Source organism: Miniopterus schreibersii (assembly GCF_964146895.1).
Source record: "Miniopterus schreibersii genome assembly, chromosome: 2".
Taxonomy (NCBI): Eukaryota; Metazoa; Chordata; class Mammalia; order Chiroptera; family Miniopteridae; genus Miniopterus; species Miniopterus schreibersii.
The window spans coordinates 72,641,068-72,655,214 of NC_138102.1; the positions used below are offsets into that span (position 1 = coordinate 72,641,068).

General features: G+C 35.8%; 1 protein-coding gene across 5 annotated transcripts in view; it reads right to left on the reverse strand.

Annotated features, from left to right (window-relative positions):
• Nucleotides 1–7,025: 7,025 nt before the first annotated feature.
• The window catches only part of CCDC122 (coiled-coil domain containing 122), a 29,532-nt gene continuing 22,410 nt past the window's right edge, over nucleotides 7,026–14,147 (reverse strand). For 4 of the 5 annotated variants that reach the window (XM_081130375.1, XM_081130374.1, XM_081130371.1 and 1 more), the window contains 2 exons: nucleotides 12,724–12,840; nucleotides 7,026–8,691 (listed from right to left, as the gene is read on the reverse strand). In XM_081130375.1, the coding sequence (XP_080986501.1) occupies nucleotides 8,542–8,691; nucleotides 12,724–12,840 (267 nt within the window). In that variant the 3' untranslated portion in view covers nucleotides 7,026–8,541. The remainder of the gene's footprint in view (nucleotides 8,692–12,723; nucleotides 12,841–14,147) is intronic. The other variant, XM_081130373.1, reaches the window with a different exon arrangement.

Genomic DNA, 14,147 nt, shown 5'->3' on the forward strand with positions numbered 1-14,147 from the left:
AATGTCTTTGTCTGATTTTGATATTAAGGTAATGCTGTCCTCAAATAATGACCAAATGATATCTTCTCTTTAATTTCTGGTATTTGTAATTGGTGTCTTCTCTCTTTTTTTCTTAGAGAGCCTGACTAGAGGTTTATTGATTTTATTGATCTCCTTAAAGAATCAGCTTTCAGCTTTATTGGTTTTCTCTAATGATTTTCTATTTTCAATTTTTTAAATTTATGATCTAGTTCTTTTTTTCTTCTTCTGCATACTTTGGATTTAATTTGCTCTTCTTTTTCTGGATTCCTAATGTGAAAACTGAGATGACTAATTGTAGATCTTTCTTCTTTTCTAGTATATGCATTCAGTTCTATAAATTTCCCTCTTAACACTGCTTTCATTGCATCCCACAAACTTTGATAAGTTGTGTTTTCATTTTCATTTATTTCTCTTGGGATTTCTTTTTTAATCCATGTGCTATTTTAAAATGGGTTGTTTAATCTCCACCTATTTTGAAATTCTCCAGTTATTTTTTGTTATTTATTTCTAGTTTAATTTCATTGTGGTTTTGCCACAGACATTTTATGATTCCTGTTCTTTTAAATTTGTTAAGATGTATTTTATGGCTCATACTGTCATCTATTTTGGTGAATGTTTTATGTGAGCTTGACAAAAATGTGTATCCTTTAGTTGTTGGATGATGTAATCTATAAATGTCAATTATTTCCAGTTGATTGATGATGTTGTTAAGTTCACCTCTGTCCTTACTGATTTTCTGCCTGCTGGATCTGTCCATTTCTGATGAAGAGATGTTGAAGTCTGCAACTATCATCTAATTCTCCTTGTCGGTTCAATCACATTTCGCCTCACATAGTTTGACTCTCTGTGGTTAGGTTTATACACATTAACAATAGTTATATCTCTTGAAAAGTTGACCCCTTTATTATTATGAATGTCTTTATTTATCTCTGATAACATTTTTTACTTTGACATCTGGTCTGTTTGAAATGAACAGAGCTACCCCTGCTTTCTTTTTATTAGTGTTAGTATGCTATATTTTCTCTGCCCATTTACTTTTACTCTATCTGTGTCTTTATATTTGCAGTGGCTTTCTTGAAGAAAATGTATGATTGAGTCATGTTTTTTGATTCACTCTGACAGTCTGTATTTGATGGGCACAGACCATTGACAAAGTGATTATTGATATAGTTAGAGTAATATCTATCATTTTTGCCACTATTTTCAATGTGTTGCCATTGTTCTTTGTTCCTAATTTTGTCTTCCACCCTTTGTGGTTTTAATCAAATATTTTATATTATTTCATTTCTTTCATGTTGGAGAGTATCAGTTACACTTCTTTTTTACTTTTTGTTTTTAGTGGTGGCTCTAGAGTTTGTAGTATACATTTACAACTAATCCAAGTCCACCTTCAAATAAAACTATACCACCTCAGAGGTAGTGTACCTTATAATAACAATATAATTCTAATTCCTCCTTTCTGTCCTTTGTATCATTGCTGTCATTCCTTTTACTTCTATACAAGCATCCATAAGCATATGTATATGTGTATAAGATGTATATATAAGCATACATAATCAAATAGAGTGTAATTTCTTTTATTATTTTGAACAATAATAAAATATCTGCTAACTTAAATAAGAAAAACTAAAGTTTTTATTTGAACTTTACTTATTTATTTTTCTATGCTCTTTCTTAGCTTAGGTAGACTCAACTTTCTGATCTACATTATTTTCCTTCTCTCTAAATAACTTCTTTAAACATTTTTTACAAGGCTGGTCATTGGCAAGAAATTCTCTCAATTTGTCTGAAAAATCTTTATTTCTCCTTTCCTTTTATACGGTACAGAATCCTAGGTTGGTGGGTTTTTCTCTCAACACTTTAAATATTTCAGTCTGCTCTCCTTGCTTGCATGGTCCCCGGGGAGAATTCTATATAATTTTTACTTGGTGGTAAATCTCACAATGTTGTTTTAACTCTCAGAGTTGTACACATTGCAGCTCCAGAAATTCATCAATTACAGTTCAGGTTTTCCTCTCCTGGGACTTGTTCCCATGGTGATTTCTACCTGTGAATCTCTGCTCTGCTCAGTGGTGATCCCCTGTATTCATCTGTCTGTCTCCACAATCTTGGGGGCAGCAGTTTTCCCTCTGTCCGCATCTCTCTTAGGGATCCAAGAAGAATTTTTGATTTTCAGTCTGTTCAGCTTTTTACTTGTTAGGCTTTCCAAGCTCCTTACATAAGGAACCCCTGTTGTTGTTTCTTTTAATCATAAAACTTCTTTTTTTAGATAAGTTCATTTTAAACTTTGTAATCTATTAAAATAATTGATTGAATATAGAAATAAATTATTATTTACAGTAAAATTGAGGTTTACCCTTGGAATCATTTCTTGCAGTACCATGTAAGTAAAGAAATAGAGCTTTGGGTTTCTATTCTGCCCCTGATGAGCTTTGTGATAAGATCTCATGCAAGTTACTTAACCTGTTTAAGCCTCAGTTTTTCCATCTATAAATTAAGGATAATAATATATGCCTTAAATCATTATTCTAGCAATTAAGTTATATATATAGCCCGATAGGGCAATATGTACAAATTTCAGAGCATTGTTGTTCAATACATTATTTTTATTAGGGTTATTTCATATCTGTAGCATTTTGAAAAATAGCATGATTAGTAAATTGAAAAACATATGGAAAAACATAGTCTAACATAACATAAAGATCATTTTATTGACCATGACCATGTCCATGATGGCTGACTTGACTGGCTTTAACATGTACTATCTTGTGTTTTCCATGGTTAAGATATCACTTAAAAGTAGATATCAAGCCTTAGCCAGTTTGGTTCAGTGGTTAGAGCATTGGCCCACAGACTGAAGGGTCCAGGGTTCAATTCTGGCCAAGGGCACTTACCTTGGTTGCAGGCTCCATCCCTAGCTCGGTTCAGGGTGAGTACAGGAGTCAACCAATCTATGTGTCTCTCTCACATTGATATTTCTCTCTCTCTCTCACCCTTCCATTTTCTCTGAAAAGCAATGGAAAAAATATCCTTGGGGATTAAAAAAAAAAAAAGTAGATATCGACTTCTTTACATTGATAAACTATAATTTTCCTATAGATTGCACATATAGTAAGTAATATTTTGATATATTAATTGTAGGATTTTTAAAATATATATATCCTTATTGATTTCAGAAAGAGGAAGGAAGAGAGAGAGACAGAAACATCAACGATCAGAGTCATCATTGGCTGCCTCCTGCACGCCCCCAACTGGGAACTGAGCCCACAACATAGGCATGTGCCCTGACCAAAATTGAACTGAGATCTCCTGGATCCTAGGTAGATGCTCAACTGTTGAGCCACACCAAGCCAGGCTGTGGGATTTTTTTTTATCCCTCTGCTTCCTGGCACTAGTTACATTTTCCTAATCGTTTGGGTAATAGAACCTAGCAGGCTTGGGTCAGGACATATACTGCTGAGATATAAGAAATCATCATGATCAGCTTTGAGTTTCATATTAGGCTTTTTAAAAACTCCACAGTAAAAACAATATTCTTGAAATAATAGCTTTCTTTTGCATAAGGCTGGGCATTTTGAGAGTGGAAAAAATGTACTGAGTCCCAAAGCACTGGGAGCCTTGAAAGACTCATTTATACCAGAAACTGAAGAGTCAGGAAGAAGGCATGAGTATAATAACAGGCCCTACTCTATGTCTTTTTGTTGGAACATTTAAGCCATTTACATTTAAAATGATTATTGATAGGTATATATTTATTTCCATTGTATTCTCTATAACTATGTTCCTCTTTTTTTTAAATTTCTACTTCTTAAAGAAGGCCCTTTAACATTTGTCGTAATACTGGTTTGGTGGTAATGAGGTCCTTTAGCTTTTCTTTTTCTGAAAAGCTCCTTATTTTTCTTTCCATTTTAAATGATAGCCTTGCTGGGTAAAATAGTATTGGTTGTAGGTCCTTGGATTTCATCACTTTGAATATTTCATGCCAATCTCTTCTGGCCCGAAATGTTTCTGTTGAGAAATCAGCTGACAGTCTAATGGGAGCTCTCTTGTAGGTAACTGGCTGTCTATTTCTTGTTGCTTTTAAGATTCTCTCTTTGTCTTTTACCTTTGTAATTTTAATTATGATGTGTCTTGGTGTGGGCCTCTTTGAGTTCATCTTGTTTGGGGCTGTCTGTGCTTCCTGGACTTGTGTGTCTTTTCCCCTCACCAGATTAGGGAAGTTTTCAGTCATTATTTCTTCAAATAGGTTCTGGGCCCCTTGTTCTTTTTTCTCCTTCTGGTACTCCTATGATGTAGATGCTGTTATGCTTCATGTTGTCCCAAAGGACCCTTAAATTATCTTCATTTTTTAAAATTCATTTTTCTTTTTGTTGCTCTAATTGGGTGTTTTCTTCTACCTTGTCTTCCAAATTGCTGACTCAGTCCTCTGCTATTCCAACCTACTGTTTCTTCCTTCTAGTGTATTTTTCATTTCAGATATTGTATTCATTTCTGACTGGTTCTTTTTCATGGTTTCTATGCCCTTTTTATGATTACTATCTCTTTGTTTAAGTTCTTGTTGATTTCATCCATTCTTCTCCTAAGTTCATTGAGCATTCTTTTTTTTTTTTTTAATTTTATATATATATATAATCTTTATTGATTTCAGAGCGAGGAAAGGAGAGGGAGAGAGGGAGATAGAAACATCAATTATGAGAGAGTCATTGATCGAGCCCACAGCCCAGGCATGTGCCCTCACTGGAAATCGAACCCCGATCGCCTGGATCCTAGGTAGATGCTCAACCGCTTAGCCACGCCCAACTGGGCTCATTGAGCATTCTTATAGCCATTGTTTTGAACTCCATATCTGATAAATTGCTTGCCTCCATTTCATTTAGCTCTTTTCCTGGAGATTTCTCTTATTCTTTTATTTGAAGCATGTTTCTTTGTTTCCCCATTTTGGTTACCTCTTCCTGTTTGTTTCTATGTGTCAAGTAGATCTGCTATTACTCCCAGTCTTGGTAGGGTGACCTTATGTAGTTGGTGTCCTGTGGGACCTTGTGGCACAATATACTTGATCACCTGCCCTGGGTGCTCTAAGAATGTCCCTTGTGTGGGTTATGTAAGCTCTCCTGTTGTAATTGAGTCTTGATTGTTATTGGCCTATTTATGCATGGGGTTGGCCCTCAGGCTAGCTAACTGTGAGGGTCAACTCCAACTACAGTGTAAAAGCTGCTGTGCAGGTCTTGACCACACAAAGTAGAATTCACCTTAACAGTGTCTAGTTCCTGCCAAGATCTCCTTTTGATGTGTTGCTTATGGAGCTAATTGGAACCTGCTTTGATTTTATATGAAGCTTGCCTCTGGGAGTGTTGGTTTTGGGGTCTCTTGGGAGGGACGCTAGTGCAGGTCAATATCAGATTCTGTGACTGAATGTGGGTAACCAGTCTGGAACTACAAAGCAATCCACAGTTTGTGGCTACCTCTGTTGGGTTTGTGTTTGTATGGGAAGGACCAAGCTGTGCACCAAGGCCAGCTTTCATTAGCACCAACCCTAGGGGCAGGTCAGCTGAAGGCCCAAGGCACCCCTAGATCTGCCTCCACCTGCTGGCTGCCTGTTAGGCTCAGTCACTGAAAGAGCCTCTAGAGGTACTGAAGTAGCATGAAGTAGATTTTCAGTTAGTCACCAGGTAGAGGCAAGTGGTGTTCTCCAAACTGATACAGGTTCAAACTTGGTGCCAATGCTAGGTCTGAAGCCACTAAGAAAGGTTCCAGGCTTTACCAAGGCTAGCTTCTACCCACCAGGTGCCCACAGACCTTTGTGGTATGGTGGGGTTTCAAGGAGTCATCAGCATGAGGCTAGCAGAGTTTATCAGGTCCAAACTGACCAAGATTTGGCTGCATGATGTGAGGGCTCTGCATCTGTCAGGTGTGTAAGGAAAAAACTGTCCCCATCCTAAAGCCACACAACTCAATCTGTCCTGGATTCTGCCTGAATCTCCTGGAGAGTCCAGGAGGTGGGGCTAGTGGATCTTCCATGAGGACAAGGCACCAGTCAGACTCACAGGAAGGTGGGAGGAATGGCCCCTGCAACTGAGCCACACAACTCAGCCACTGACAGCCTCTGAGTCTCCTTGGACTTCTACACCTGGGCCCAGGCAGCTGCCTCTTCTGCAGAGGATGATCTTCACAGGGTGGGCCACAGGGTGTTTGAAGGGTGGGGCTGTTGCATTCCCCCAGGTTGATGCCATAAGGAGCGGAGTGCTCCACCCAAGAAAGTTGGCGTCTGTAGTGTGGGAGAGTGACTCGGCATAGGTACCCTAGTTGCTGTCCCTTCAGCCCTCTCCCCGAAGCCACAAACCCCAGTTTTTCCTCATACAACTCTAGTCCCCTCCACCCTCTGTCTGCCAGAGCTCAGGGTAAGGAGTTGCTGCAAAAGAGATTGTGTGTGCTGTCCCTTTAAGAAGGTGCCTGGGTCTCCAGCAGACTCCTATCTGTCCCTGGTGGGTAGAACCTCTGCTGATTTTCACAGCCAGGTGTTATGTGGGTGCCCCTTCCCAGCTCTGGTGCTCTGGGCTAGAACAGCTGGCAGGGGGTTGAGACCCTGTGCTCCTCAGGGGGAGCCTTTGCCACTGAGATATCCCTCCAGAGCCTGTGCGAGCAGGGTGAGCCCTTTTCACATCTCCTACCTCTTTTCCAGTCTTGATGGGGCTTCTTTTATAAACCCTTGGTCATGAGGGTTCTCTCCAGCTCGTCCTCAGTTGGCTATTCAGGCTGATTGTTCTACATTTTAGTTGTAATTCCAGTTTGGTCCTGGGAGGAGGTGATTGTAACTTCCACCTACTCTGCTACTATCTTGGATCCTTATATCTTACTTTAAAAATAAATTTTCAAAAATATGACTCAAGGTGTTAGCTATTGTGTACAAATATTTTAAAACCTATTATAAACTTAAAAAGTTTTAGAAACTAAAGTTTTTCTTTTATTAGCTTTAAATAAAATTATGAAATAGAACTATAAAAAGAGCCTTTTAAATATGCAAATTATATTTAAATATTTTTATATAATACACAATGATTCAGCCTTGTTCTCCAGCTGAGCATAGTAGGTTTATTCCACAATTTCGAGTTTTAACTGTTTTTATTCCTAGCTGTGTTTCTGAGTCATGGACTAAAGCTGATTATGTTACAATATAAGCCATTTAAAGCGTTAGCTGTAATAAGCCATGTTAATGCATAATAAGACTATTAGTGTTAGACATAATACTATTAATATCAGGTTTTACATCAGCTATAGCTTACTAATCTCAAGCACAAAGAAAAGTGAGGAGAAAATGAACATGAGATAACATTTTGATGTTGTTGATTTGAAATCATTAAATCTGAAAGCAAATATTTAAAAACCATGTATTCAGTAAAGTACTGGATAAGGGAGTAGTCAATAATATTGAGATAACTATGCATGGTTACAAGGTACTGAAAATATGGGGGGGGGGTACTTTGTAAAGTATATGATTGTCTAAACACTATGCTGTACACCTGAAACCAAAAAAAATAAAACTGAATGTAAACTATAATTAAAACAAAATTTAAATTTCTTAAAAAAATAAAAACCATGTATTTAATAATTAGTGTTTTGTTTTTAGTCTTAAAAAAAATTTTACTCAATGGAGCCATAAGAAAGAGCACTTTTACCTTAAAAGGGACAAGTAAAATTTTTATTTGTTGCCATGGCAAATTTATTGAATTTGCCTTTCAATAAAACAAACAAACAAAAATAAAGTTTGTCTATATTGGTTAACATTTTTCTTTTAAGAGCTTATAAGTTTGCCTTACACAATGTTTCTTTAGTCATAGAATAGTAATAAAGAATTTGTAGACAGAAACATAAACAAAAAATTTATGCTTTGCAACACTCAAAAAATATGTTATCTAATAACAAAGTGATTGCTAGCTTCTGAACGAAAGAGAAAACTAAGAAACATATGTGAGGCATTGAACATATGGCATTATTTAAATGTTAGTATTTATGGACTGCTATGAAGGCAGTAGTAAAAAAACCAAGTTCTAATAAAGTTTGAAACAGACAACCATTTAAATATCTTAATAATTTAAATCATTGTAAATTCAAGTGTTTCTTTTCTTCTAAATTTTTACTTCATATAATAGTGAAGGCAACAGTTTATAAACAGGCATTTGTGAGTACATCTTATACACGAAAAATGTTCATAGAGTCTACTTTTCTTCTGTAAGCATTCCTATTGTCTATCTTCTGCTATCAATTGTAGGGGTGGAAGGACTAATTCAAGAAAGAGAAAATATATGTCATTAAGACAGACCTCTGATAGTGGAAGCTCACTGGTAAGATATATAAACGTAGAACCACTGTGTTGCACATGTGAAACAAATATAATATTGTATGTCAACTACACTTTAATAAAAAGAAATACATTTTTCAAAAAAGAATCCAAATGATTTCTCAACATTCTGTCCCGTAATTTTTGCGGGAACGCTCTGTGCTCTACATTGTCCTACAGCCGTGTTAATCTTTCATTGCAATGCGCTTTCTTAGTTCAGCGGCAGTTTCTTCTAGGTGCTGAACGTTCCATTGCCATTGCCTTCTATTCGACTGAAGCTTGTTCAGCTGACAATGCAAACGCTTAAGAATTGCACCATATCTCTTATGTTGTACCTATGAAAAGAAGAATACACATTGATGGGGCTTGAGAAGGATAAATAGTAAACAGTAAGAAGGAATGTTTTGACTACTCTAAAGAGAGAAGTACTTGATTAGAAATTAATCACTGTAAATAGTAATAAAATAAACAGTAATTATAACTATTTGATACTTATTACATGTTAGATACTGTGCTGAGAACTTTTTATGTATTATTAAATTCTTATAATACCTTATGATGTGGATATTATGATATATATATTTTTAAATCCTCATCTGGGGATATTTTTTCCATTGCTTTTCAGAGAGAGTGGAAGGGAGAGAGAGAGAGAAACAATGTGAGAGAGACACATCGATTGGCTGCCTCCTGCACACACCGAGACCGGGGCCAGGGATCGAGCCTGCAACCAAGGCAAGTGCCCTTGACTAGAATCAAATCAAAGACCCTTCAGTCCGAGGGCTGATGCTCTAACAACTGAGCCAAACCAGCCAGGGCTATAATACCCATTTTTGTATAAAGAAACAAAAGGTAAAGAGATTAATTTGACCACCGTTTCCCAGCTAGTAAGTGATGATGTTTGGCATTTGAACCCAAGTGAAACTTCTGTGATAGAGTGCCTTCTACTGAACAAGCAGTTACCAGTTAACAGTAATGGCTGTTTCTGTATCTGGTGGTTCACTGAAATACAGACTCATTGATCTAGAAGGTCTAGATCTTGTCCATTTCCCTGCCAGTAAGTAGAAGTGTATGTATGCTGAGCCAGACAATGTGACACTGGAAGGCAATGAAGCACAGTGAAAAGTGCAAGGGTTTTGGTGTCAGGGCACAAGCGAACAAAAAAGTCGTAATTTCTGAGATTAGTGTTGGCTATACAAAGTTTTTTTTTTTTTTAAACAGCTTTATTGTGATATAATTCACAGACCATATAATCCATCCTTTAAAATATACCATTTAATGGATTTTGGTATATGCACAGGGTTGTGCAACCATCACCGCAATCAATTTTAGAACATTTTCATTAGCCCAAAATGAAACCTAGTACCCATTAATAGTGACTCCCCATTTCCCCACCCCCACCCTTAGCACCAGGCAACCACTAATCTACTTTCTCTTTATACAGATTTGTCTATTCTGGATATTTTATAAAGTGGAATCATATAATATGTGGTCTTTTGTGACTTGCTTCTTTCACTTAGCATGTTTTTAAGGACCATCCATGTTTTAGCGTGTATCAGTACTCCATTCCCTTTTATTGCCTAATAATACTCCATTGTATAATATAGTACATTTTACTTATCCACTTTATCAATTCACAAATATTTCAGTTGTGCCCACTTTTCTGTTAACTATGAATAATACTGCTATGAACACTCATGTACAAGTTTTTGTGTGGACATGTTTTCCTTTCTCTGGGGTACATACATACCTAGGAGTGAAATTACTGGGTGATATGGTAACTTTATATTTAACCATTTGAACTAACAGACTGTTTTCCATTTTTACATTCCCATGATCAATGTGTAAGGGTTTGAATTTCTTCACATCCTTGAAAATACTTATTATCTGTCTTTTTTATCACAGCCATCTTAGTGTGTGTGAAGTGGCATTTCAGTGTAGTAAAACACCTACTTTTAAATGAACTGACAGAATAATAGTGCTGAGAAGCTACCTCTTCATTCTTAATTCTATTTAAGGGAATGCTCTTGCAAGTCAGGAGGGTGGTTCTAAGTCAATTCAAATAAGGATCAATTTCTCAAAACACCAATTCACCAAATTTATCAAGATAACATATGTCAAAAATAAGTTTATAGCCTAAGAAGGATGTAGGAAGACAAGACTCTTGGTTTCTGGGGCCTTAAGACTCTGTCCCCGACCTGTCTCCCTTTTCTACCCTTCAGCTGTCATTGGGGACCAGATTGTACTACATGTTGAATCTTGTCTATTTCTCCCCCAGGAAAACTCCCCCCCTTCCTTTCCCAGCTCCTCCCTTAGTTCCGGGCTTCTTTACCTTTATTAGGCCATGGATCATTTGGACAGTATAGTGAAGACTACGGACTCCTCAGAATAATGTTTTAAATGCATAAAGTAAAACATACAGCATTACAAAGGAGACCAATTATATTGAAGCACAATGCCGCAGAAGAGCAGAGGAGCTGGGACAAAGATACTTTAAGCATTCCAAAATACTGTTATAAAAACAAGGTGAAAACTTGTGAACTAACACTTCACATAAATTGCTATAAACTTTAGACATCTTTTTAAATTTTAAATTTTTGGTAATTCTTCAAATGAAGGTAATTCATTGAAATTGGTGAATGAGGCCTGCTGATATGTTGGAAAGTAGAAAATGACTTTAAAAGGATTAGAAATAAATATGGTATAAACTGAAATATTATCAGCTTATTCTTAATTTCTTAATTATCATACCTAATGATGGAGCTATGTTCAAAAGATTTTTATACATTGAATATATTCAAAAAGATATATATCCATTGATATATATGTATATATTACATATGTCTATATATAACCTGTCCTTTAGCTTCATAATGTCTTTATTTTACATATAAAATAACTGGAAAAAATGTTTGGTTAATCGATAAATGTGGTTGGTTGCATATTAACCTGCTTCTGAAATTTTCCTTCAGTAGGTAACATATGAAATAAACACACAACAGATCAGAAAAGAGATGTGCAAGTTCCCCTTAGTGTGACTCTAGAGCACCAGCCACAGCTGGTGCTATATAACTTACTGTATATCTTGTTTATGTCTGTCTCTCCAACTAGAACACAAGTTCCATGAGGAAAGGGGCTTTTATCAATTTACTTTGTTCACCACTCTATTGTAAGCACTTAAAAGGGTAATTGGCACATAGTATGAACTCAATAAATATGTTGAACGAATTAATGAATGAATACATAAGTAAAATGAGACAGTTTTTGTAAATCAAAGGCTGCTACCCTATTTAGAGAAGAACTCTATTTATGTAAAATATATTGCTAAATTCTGTATTGTTCACAATTTCTCCATATTATGTAACAAACACTCACACAATTTCATTTTTCTACCCTGGAGAATATACTGCACTTAAGGGACTCGGCATTCACTTGCTGCCATTTGTATATGTCATGTAACTTCTATTTGTTACTGCTGTTTAAAGAGTATGGTTAAATATTTTTATGAAAGTATAAATATACAGATTTTTTTAAATCCCCATCCAATGATATGTATTTTTGTTTTTTTTAATTGATTTTAGAGAAAGAGGAAAGAGGAGAACAAAATATCTATGTGAGGGAGAAACATTGATCGATTGCCTCTGTAGGTGCTCCGACAGGGGATCGAATCTACAACCTAGGTATGTGCCCTGACTGGGAATCCAACCCGCAACCTGAGCCACCCGGCCAGAGCAACTCATATGCTTTTTAATTGTATTATACTAGTCACAAGCAAGTTAAAGATATATCTTTTTATTTTCCAAATTAATATCTTAAGGATGAAAATTAGTTATTTGCTCTTAACAACATATTCTCCATTTTCATTTCCATTCATCTAAACAATAATGACTATTGCAGTCTACCAGTGGTACCCAAATTTAGTCTCTTTTAATTTTGCGTATCAGTTTTTTAAATTGAACTCAATAATTGCAAATATGAAGTTGGAACGGTTTGTAATACTGACTTCCATTGCCTTTTACTTTTAGTCTCTGATATGTCTAGGAGTGGTCATTTTGACTCAATAGTCTCTGTTTTCTATCGATTAATTGGGTACCAGGCTGTTGGTGGAATGAGACCTGGAAAAATTTTAGGCCAGATTTAAATAGGAGTAAGTGCTTGTTTTGTCTGAATACATTCATATTTGAATATTTTCGAATGAGGGAGTTATCTCCAATGATCTATTAATGATTTGTTCTTATCGAATGCTCTATATAGCTCTTTATTGTTCTCTGGCTGTTTGGGGATTAAGAGTAAACTGTGGAAAGATCAATATAGTATAAGTTTAAGAAAGGATTCCATAAAACATTGAAATCCAGGTGATTAAGACTTACCTCTATTTCTTTTCTTAATTTTTCATGTGTCTTATTTTCTTCCTCAAGAAAACAAGTTTTTTCAATTATAGATTCTTTTATAGTTGTAATTTTATCCTTTAGCTTCGTAATGTCTTCCTGTATGTTTGTAAAATTTAAAATATACAAGTCAAACAATGAATGATCAATATAAATCCAAGATTTTCAGTGTTTCTATAATTTAATAAAACTAGTCATATTTAATTTTTATAAATAAAATTAGAATATTACTTCCACAGGTATGAGTAATTTAAAGAAAAACTATCTAAACAAACCAACCAACCAACCTTAGGTTTGAACATTTAGAATTAAAATCTAAATGAAGTAACACGCCCAGTAACAACTAACAATTGTCCAGCAATAGTGTAAAGGAAACTTGCAAGTCTCTAGCAAGACATAATAGATATTTTAAGTTTGTCTCTCCCACTGTCTTCAAAGAATAGTAAGAGAAACAGAAAGATGTGTAAGTTGCAATTACTGATTCATATTGTTTGCATAACAGCACTAAGCATACTAAATTGACTTGGATTGGTCTTGATCCATTAGCTCAGAAGCTAGAGTTTCAACACTTTTGTGAGTCACACTTTCTGGAAAAAATGGATTAATTGTTCACCATGATTTTGTTTGATTATGCATTTTTATTAATCCACAGGGGATTTAGGGATGTTTTCTTTATGCATTTGCACATTTGGCATAGTTGTTACATAGCTCATGTACTTATCCAAGTTTTTTTAAGTTGTGAAAATAGTTTCTGAATCTCATTAAAACAACCATAGATATTTTATTAATGATAAATTTATCACTTAATAAGTATACAGTGAAACCTCGATATGATGGACTAATTTGGGCGAAGGGGTGTCTGTTAAAGCCGAAAGTCCTTTATATAATAAAGTAGGTTTCCCCAGTGTGTGTTAAAAATTGACAAATTAGGTAGTATAGCTGTTTTTACTTATGTAGACATGTTTGTGTAATTAAAATTAAGTATGTATGAAAGTTTAATTACCCTGGCAAGTGTTTCTCAGTGGTTAGAGCATTGACCCATGCACTGAAGGGTCTTGGGTTCAATTCCTGGTTAAGAGCATGTAGCTGGGTAGCAGGTTTAATCCCTGAGTGTGGGAGGCAACCAATTGATTTGTCTTTCACATCGATGTTTTTCTCCCTCTCCCTTCCTCTCCCTCCCTCCCTCCCTCCCTCCCTCCCTCCCTCCCTCCCTCCCTCCCTCCCTCCCTCCCTCCCTCCCCCCCTCCCCTCCCCTCTCCTCTCTCTCTCTCTCTCTCTAAAACATCAATGGAAAAAATATCTTGGGGTGAGGATTAACAACAACAACAAAAGTTTAATTTCACAGAAAAGTTTTCTACATGTATTACAGTAATTTTAAATTTATATGAATAGGTCTAGTAAGTTTG